Here is an 8,761-nt window from a genome sequence, read left to right on the forward strand (position 1 = left end):
GAATAAAATAAAACGTTTGTGGCGAACGTGTGTACTTCTTTTACTCAATTATAAATTTTGATATGAAAAAAAGTTCTGTATAATATCACAGCTATGACGCGTATCCCAGAGTGTAGCAAAACCGCTAAAAGCCTGCAACTATAGGATTTCCTACTTTGTGAAGAGTAGCACAGCCCAGCGTATTTTCGATAGCATAGATAAAGACTCAATTACTAACCAATAATAACTGGGTATACAAAATTACTTACAGCTATTGTGATAAGTTTTATATTGGTCAATCAGGCAGAGATATAGCAACTACACTGGCTGAACATACACGAAGATGGAAGTTGCAGGGCCTCAGATACCACTCACAGTACCACATCCTCATGTCAGAAGGCAAAGGCCAAAAACTCAGCCTGTTGCAAACCCCAGAAATCAACAAACATCCGGTCCATCGTCCTGATTTAATTTTAAATGGCCAATCGTAGCTTAAAGACTCTCCTCCTCTAAATTTCCCTTAATCCTTCCAGTTTTCCATTACTTCCCACACTGTCTGTTTCTTTCTATTCCTCCATTTTCCTGTATTTATTAATTATTTTATTCTATTTTGATAGGCTATGTACTCTACATATTCTGTTGTTACAATTGCGAATTCTATCATTTCCTGTGTTTCTGTATCACGTTCCATTCGAAATACCTCTACAAGCTATTCTTTAGTAGTTTTGACAAATAGTAATTTTACTTTATTGCTATTGTTAAACTAACTGAAACTCTTACATTGTTTTTTTCGGGTTTAGTGCTCATGTCTGCCCTGGTTTGTCCCCTTTATTTATTGTGCTACTTTTCTAATTGCATTACCACTGCAATGTGAGGGATGAAACTTACTGTGTGTTTGTGACTCAGTCTAGGTGAGTAACATTTTTCCCATTGTTGTTCACAAACATGTAGCTTATTTGATGCCGACAGGATTTCAAGTATGATGATGGCCTTGTAAACCAAAAACCGGTTCACTAAATAAATTAATCCCGGAGAACAGACACAATATAGCGGTTTTCATTTATTATTGAAAAGAATGAATTTAATTGTGTTAGAGTGAGAATGAGCTCTCATTTTTCTGCAGTCACACTTCATTACTGAGAAACATTATTAAAACCATCGCGACAATGTGTCGCAGGATATGGCAATGACCTTGTATTAGTATTTTGTAAAAAAGTCAACAACACTATTCTATTTACCTTTTGTTACTCGTTTCGGCGAAGCTGTGCCATCTTCAGATCTACAGCTGAGGTACTGGAGAACTGTTGCAATCACTGGCTTCAGCTGGTGTGCAGATCATCGAAGTTAAGCGTTATCGGGCTTTGCTAGCACTTGGATGGGTCACCATCCCAGTCTGCCGAATTCTGTTGGCCACTGTGGGGCACTCAGTGCTTGTGAGGCTAATTGAGGAGCTACCTGATTGAGAAGTGGCAGCATCAGTCACGAAAACGGCTGGGAGAGCGATGCAGTGACAACGTGCTGCTCCGCATGCGGTGACGCCTCAGGCGTGAGGTTGACACGGCGTTCGGACGGTGTTTGTTTTTATCAGTTGTCACAATGGCCTCATGCTGAAGATATACCATACAGTTCAGATCTACCATTCGTAAATAATGGGATACAAAATAATTTTTGTTTTAGGTCCAAAAATCAATCAACAACTGTTGATAACACATTTTATTTTAAATGTATAAGTTGACAATAATTACAGCTACTGCAGTCAGGAGTTTGGTTCTCTCATGGGTTCTCGTAGTCAATACCGAGTATGAAGTAGTTGCTTGTCGTGTTGTAGGGTCCCGCGGAGACATCGATGGCGCCATAGGCGGGGTAGGTGAGGGGGCCACCATACACGATCTCGAACAGGTAGGCGGCCGTGGGGTCGGTCTGGTAGGTGATGGGGATCCTCAGCAGCTGCGTGGGCTCAGACACCCCCGTGTACCTGCCGGTACCCACCACCCTCCAGGAATCCCCGCCAGCAGGGTACTCGCTCATGGTGATGTTGATGTCCTGCTGCTCCGGGCCGGTCTCCAGCGTCGCGTAGTTGCGCACGTGGCTGCTGAAGTACAGGGCCGTCACCTTGTACGCTCCGAGGTAGCGGTGGGGCGTGTTGAAGACGCCCATGCAGCACTTCCCTTCACCCGTCCAGGCGGTAGGGTCTTGGAACAGCACTGTCCTCTTCGGGTACGAGGCTAGAAACACACCATAACAACAAGATCAATTTGAGTAATAGTTACAATGTAGTAATGCTTAGATGTAACCTCAGTAACCAAGCACATTGTAAAGATCTCGACGACCATGAGTAGACTGGTGGAGAAGGACTAAATTGTACTACAGATTTATACAGACAATGCGAATTATTTAGTTTGTAGTCGTACTTAGATTTCAGACTGACAGTAAAGAAAGTGACAACGAGGTGAGGACTACTGGATAACGTTGGAGGATCCTGAGCCTTTCTGCAGATGATGTTTTCTCTAGAGGAAGGTGGTAACGGCTGAGCCTAGTAAACTACAGAAAGACATGCAGAGGATCAATGATCGGTGGACAGTCGTGCAGTTGACTCTACGCAAGTAAATCCAACATATTGCGCATATACCGAGCGAGGTGGCGCAGTGGTTAGACACTGGATTCGCATTCGGGAGGACGACGGTTCAGTCCCGCGTACGGCCATCCTGATTTAGGTTTTCCGTGATTTCCCTAAATCGCTCCAGGCAAATGCCGGGATGGTTCCTTTGAAAGGGCACGGCCGACTTCCTTCCCCGTCCATCCCTAATCCAAAAAGAGACCGATGACCTCGCTGTCTGGTCTCCTTCCCCAAACAACCCAACCCTATTGCGCATAAATAGATGAAGATATGTCTTACTGTACGATTATAAGATTCGTGAAAACTCACTGAGGTGAGATAGCGATATACACTTAAACAGATGGCGTCAGTATCGAGTACAAAAGGTGTAGAAAGTCATTTATACTCAGGTGAAAACTGTTTCCGACGTGAGCATAGCCGCACAATTGGACTTTGAACGCGGAATAGTAATTCAGTATTCCGAAATCCACAGTATCAAGAGTGTGCTGAGAACACCAAATTTCAGGCATTACCTCTCACCACGGACAACGCAGTGGTCGAAGGTCTTCATGCTGAGAACACCAAATTTCAGGCATTACCTCTCACCACGGACAACGCAGTGGTCAAAGGTCTTCACTTCACGAACTAGAGCAGAGGCGTTTGCGTAGAGTTGTTAGTGTTAAAAGACTAACAACAGAACAGAAATTAATGTGAGGCGTACGACGAACGTGTCCATAGGACAGTGCGGTTAAATTTGGCGTTAATGGGATATGGTAGCAGACGACCTAAGCAAATGCATTTTGCTAACAGCACGTCATCGCTTGCAGTGCCTCTCCTGCGCTCGTGACCATATCGGATGGACCCTAGATGACTGTAAAACTATGGCTTGAGCAGATGAGTAGCTGATGGCAGGGTTCGAATGTGGCACAGACCCTTCGAAGCCATGGACCCAAGTTGTCAACAAGACACTGTGCAAGCTGGTAGTGAGGAATGGACTGAGTCCTCCTGTCCAACGGAACAGCTCATTGACTGGAAATATTTATATTCGGCTACTTGGAGACCATTTGCAGCCATTCATGGAGTTCATGTTCCTAGACAACTTTGGAATGGACCCTAGACGACTGTGAATCTGTGGCCTGAGCAGATAAGTCCGATTTCAGTTGGTAAGACCTGATGGTAAAATTACTCTTGTCCAACTGAACAGCTCATTGACCGGAAATGTTTGTGTTCGGCTACTTGGAGACCATTTGCAGCCATTCATGGAGTTCATCTTCCTAGACAACTTTGAAATTTTTACGGTTAACGATGTAACATGTCACCGGGCCACATTTGTTCACGACTCGTTTGAAGAACATTCTGGACAATTCGAGGAAATGCCCTATATAAATCCCATTGAACATTTATGGGGCATAATCGAGGGGTTAGGTCATGTACAAGCTCATACGCCGGCGAAGCTTTTGCAGTTATGGATGGCTATAGAGTCAGCATGGCTCAACATTTCTTCAGGGGACTTTCAACGACTTCTTGGGTCCATGGCACATCGAGTTGCTGCACTACGGTACGGCGGGAAAAAGTAATTCCGACACGATATTAGGATGAATCCCATTACTTTTGTCAGTTCAGCGTATTTACCGAAAAAAAGAAGTAAAATTCGAGAAAGACATAAAGTGCATCGAGCACATGATGCTAATAGTATGACAGTCAGATGCCAGGCTGATATTCATTCGAAGAATGTTACGTAATTGTAATTATTCGTCCGGGGAAAAAATGCGTGTTACAAAACACTTGTTCCACTGATTCTTGAGTTGCTCATCAATCTGGGATCCTTATTGATTAGGACTGTATTAATAGAAAAAATCCTTTTCATTTGCGAATAATTTCTTATCTATTGCATGACCGGTTCGTAATCTAAAGCATCATCTTTATGCACACCAAGTGCGAACAAGAAGAGGACCTACTATCGTATAAGAACAATGATGATGACATACCAAAATGAGATGTAAAGCTGTAAACAGTGGTGCACTTGCACAATTATGTGAACTTAGATGTGTGGCATCGGTGTAGTCAGTCATGGGTGTCACACCCATTTCTAACAAACACACGGGAGCGTAGGATCAGCAGTCACGACGCCCGCCTGGACAGCTCTACACGTCTTCTTGCTAATCTCCCAGTTCCTCGACGACGGAAATCCACCCCTGGGTCACTTAGCCATTCGACGATCGCTGAGTCATCATCCTTATCGTTGTAAAATCTGTAATTCCTGCGAATTAGTTCCCCGATTAGTTATTTTTGAGAACATTTCTCGTGGAGAAACAGCAGTCTGTCTGAAAGTACTTCAAAAATGTATTACGGACCGTCTAGACCGCAATAAAACATTTATTTGAATGGTTATTGGTTTCGGTAGTATGTGACCGTCCTCAGATCCTTATATCACGATGGCAGGCGGTGGCGGTGAACAGAGCAGGTGTTATGACTCCACGAACATCAGCTGACGTTCCTGGAGCATTAACACCTGCTCCATCCACAGCCACCGCCTACCATCGTGATATAAGGATCTGAGGATAGTCTTCTAGCGACCGAAACTGGTAAGCATTGAAATAAATGTTTTATTGCGGTCGACACTGTTTGTGATCTATTTTTAAAGTTCATCGATCGCCTGTGTTAGATGTCGATGGCCTTCCTTCCCGATCAGCGTGTCTGTTCGCCTGGGTCGATTTTGTTGGCTTCATTTGTCTGCAGCTGGACGCGTCATTGCGCCTGGCCAATATACCGACAGAATTTCGCGGTGAATTTGTGCGCAATTTACATGCTTTTCCCACAAGAATCGTTTGGTCCAGCGTACTCTAGCTTTGGCGTACGTTTCTAGTACCCATATCCACGTCCTATCACACGCACGCTGTGATCCACCTGGAACCCGTCCTATAAAGGAGCCTTAAAGTCCTAACCAGGTTATATTAAAGAATGGAACAAACACACAAGAAAAAGTGGAGTGTGCACTAATAAAAATTACGAAACTCACTGTCTTTCCGACATATGGGTCTAGGAGTTGAGATGTGATGAATGTGTCTACTGAAAAGCTCTACAGTGTCAAAAAGACACTATACTACTGGTCAAATCTCTCTTTCAAGTTCCACTGTTGTGTACTTTCAAAATAATTTGCACGTATTTTTTGGGACATACTGAAACAATATACACACATCGTGTTGCTACCCGTCCATAATACCTTAGAAAACATTGAGATAATGGCGCACTTACCACTGGCAGCAGCTGCGATCAGCAGGACAGCTAAAGCCTGTCTCAGCATGGCGACTGTACTTGTCTGTCTGCACTCCTCAGTGAAGGAAGCTGATGATTCTTTTTGAACGCTGCCATCGTCTTATATACGAGTAGGCCACCGGCTATGACGTCCGTCGGGCTGCTCTTTTAGTGTCACTCATTTACGCACATCTGAAAATAAGCTTTTCCTGTAATAACACTTGAAAAACATCGATAGGTGCGACAGTAAATACTTAGCTTATCTTTAGATTAAGTAGCAAGAGGCAATAAGAGTACGTAATATGACTGCCATGTGCGACAGATAATCATGCGCTAATGGATAAATACATGCTTTATCAACCTGCAGTGTTTCTCACTGGACAAAATAGTTGCGTAATTCGAAATTGCTAGTTTCAACAGTTTCTGCACACGATGCAGTAATGCACTCCTATTCTGGCAGTCATTTATATACACAGACGTTTTAAGTATCCACTGTTATATATGCCATTTGCCATGTGTGTTGTGTACTGTAATCAACAACGGTGCTTCTCACACTAGTACGTTAGCCTACACTTCAGATGAATATGTTGGCAAAGAATATATGCAGGAATCTTCCCCTGCTTTTGACCTTCAACAGTCGAAATTATTTACTTTTACTACGACCGCCTACCCAGGGAACCTCTTTTAATTGATGCCATTTCACTCTTTCCTCGACCACGACAAACGTTCATGATGAACCTCAATGTTTCTTTTAATGCGGATAGTACAGGTAGACTGTAGCTGTAGACAAAGTTATCAAATATACTCTGTACATACATGAACAAATTCACTATCACATTGTAATGGAACTAGCCGATGGCTCGTATTCGCTTTTTATTGTACTCCTCGATACACTCAGATAAATGAATTACTCAACGCACGTACATTCTTCAGATACCTTGAATTTTTTTGTTTATTATGATTAAATAAATTGTGCATTATTATTTCACTTAGATACAAACTTAAAAAAAGTGTAATGAGGAATTATTTCAAAAATCCTCTGTTAAATAATTTGTCTACAATTTTAAAAGGTAATTGAAATTATCATTATTACTGTTAAAGTTAGAAAAAGTAGTCTGGCGAAAATTTGGAAACGTTCGTAAAGTGAATTATTAATCGCATATAGACTTTTCTGAATACATAATTCGATGTCTTGTAATATCATTGTACAGTGAGATTCGCCCCTTTAGTCATCTTCATCATTTTTTGGTACGTGTCGATGCAGCTATTTTGCCGTATTGATGTATTACATGACCAGTACTGTTCTGTTATACGTTTGAGTGTTATATGCTGAGATTTTCTAGCTGAAGAAAAATATAATGAAGAGGAAACGCTCTCCACAACGTTTTATTATACAACTTAATGAATCAGATGCGGAAAAACCTGGCTTTCTACACGTAAAGAAGAGAATTACCGAAATTGACACTGAGGAGCCAAATGAAAGAAACTTTGTGAAGGGTCCATAGAAGAGACAAACTAATTAACATTGTTTTTCATACAGTATTCTGTTTGGTACTTTATAACTATGCAGCTCTATATTTCCTCTTCGTTCCATCAATGCACGTCATGGAATATCCGCTGACAAACTTCGGACATTTGACTTACATATTAGCTAAACTAATTGAGGATATCAGAGCATATGCTAGTTATTCCATATATTTAACTGGGCAAATTGTCTCAGAATTAAATTTAAAGTCATTTACCTCCTTCGTTTCTAACAGGTTTCCATCAGCTTTCCATTCGCTGTAATGTAATTTCCGGCATCGGAAGTCCTCTTCCAAATATCCCCAACTGCGACAGAGGTGTTATACATATGAATACACAACAGATATTACAAATTACGAAACTGAAATTGTTACATCATTGCATAACCACGCAGTCATTTATAATATGTCGAATGGTTGCTGGGACATCATGTAAGGTTAAACAGATACTGTCTTTTTTCTCTCAAAAAATTGCTAGCTTTGAGGGTGCCATGAGTTACGGTGTTGATTTTTAAAATATTTCATTAAAGACGTGTAGAAATGATTTGTTTCCAAGGCGTACTTGTTCAATTAGAATTGCATATGGTGATCTGTAGCTATCGATATAAATTGAGACCTCTTCAAGAAGATTCATTTTGTTCCCTTTGCTGACAGTGTGTAGTGTCTGCAAGTTGTCTTTAACGGAAAGGTGCAATAGATACAACTGAACTGCTAAGAGCTATAGATGTGAGATACATTGGAGGAGGAAAAGAAGTTTATACGGTTTTCATTGACTTGGAGAAAGCCTTTGATTAAGTACAGTGGAATAAATTCTAAGAAAGAGTGCTGTCGACTGGAGGGATAGAATGCTGATTAAAAACCTGTACCTGCAACAGAAAATACGAATACGGATTGGGAATGAGATGACACAGTAAAGCCCAATTTGATGGTGGTCAGATAGGGCTGCTGTCTTTCCCCAATACTGATTAGTATTTATTTGTAGCATATTATTCAGAAATGTTTGAAACGAAACAGAGGAGTACGGGTTGATGGTAGAAGGATAGAATGTATTCGATCTGCGGATAATATGGTGTTATTGACAAAGACAGAATGAAAACACGGAGAGCAATTGCCAAGGATGCATTTAATAAGAGGAGGCTTCTCTGTGGGTGCATGGACAGGAAACTGACGAAGATACTGGCGAATTGCTTCATAGGGAGCGTGGCATTATACGGAGCAGAGACATGGGCACTGAGGAAAGAGGGAGAAAGAAGATTAGGGGCTGGATACGACTGCTGGTAAGTGATTCTCCCCTGATTAAATTGTGGCTGGCTTCCCTGGTAATACTGCCGTTGTGAATTCTGAAAATTTCTATTCGTACTGTACTGTGCATGACTATTTGGCGGTTGTCCCCACTGACTTCTATCGT

At 41.8% G+C, this 8,761-nt stretch overlaps 1 protein-coding gene across 1 annotated transcript; it reads right to left on the reverse strand.

Annotated features, from left to right (window-relative positions):
- Positions 1–1,674: 1,674 nt before the first annotated feature.
- LOC126234346 (uncharacterized) lies at positions 1,675–5,939 on the reverse strand. The gene is made up of 2 exons (XM_049943031.1): positions 5,831–5,939; positions 1,675–2,204 (listed from the first exon to the last, which is right to left on the reverse strand). The coding sequence occupies exons 1-2, from the start codon at positions 5,877–5,879 to the stop codon at positions 1,753–1,755; spliced, it is 501 nt and encodes a 166-aa protein (XP_049798988.1). The 5' UTR covers positions 5,880–5,939; the 3' UTR covers positions 1,675–1,752.
- Positions 5,940–8,761: the final 2,822 nt, after the last annotated feature.

Source organism: Schistocerca nitens, chromosome 2, assembly GCF_023898315.1.
Source record: "Schistocerca nitens isolate TAMUIC-IGC-003100 chromosome 2, iqSchNite1.1, whole genome shotgun sequence".
In the NCBI taxonomy this organism is placed as follows: Eukaryota; Metazoa; Arthropoda; class Insecta; order Orthoptera; family Acrididae; genus Schistocerca; species Schistocerca nitens.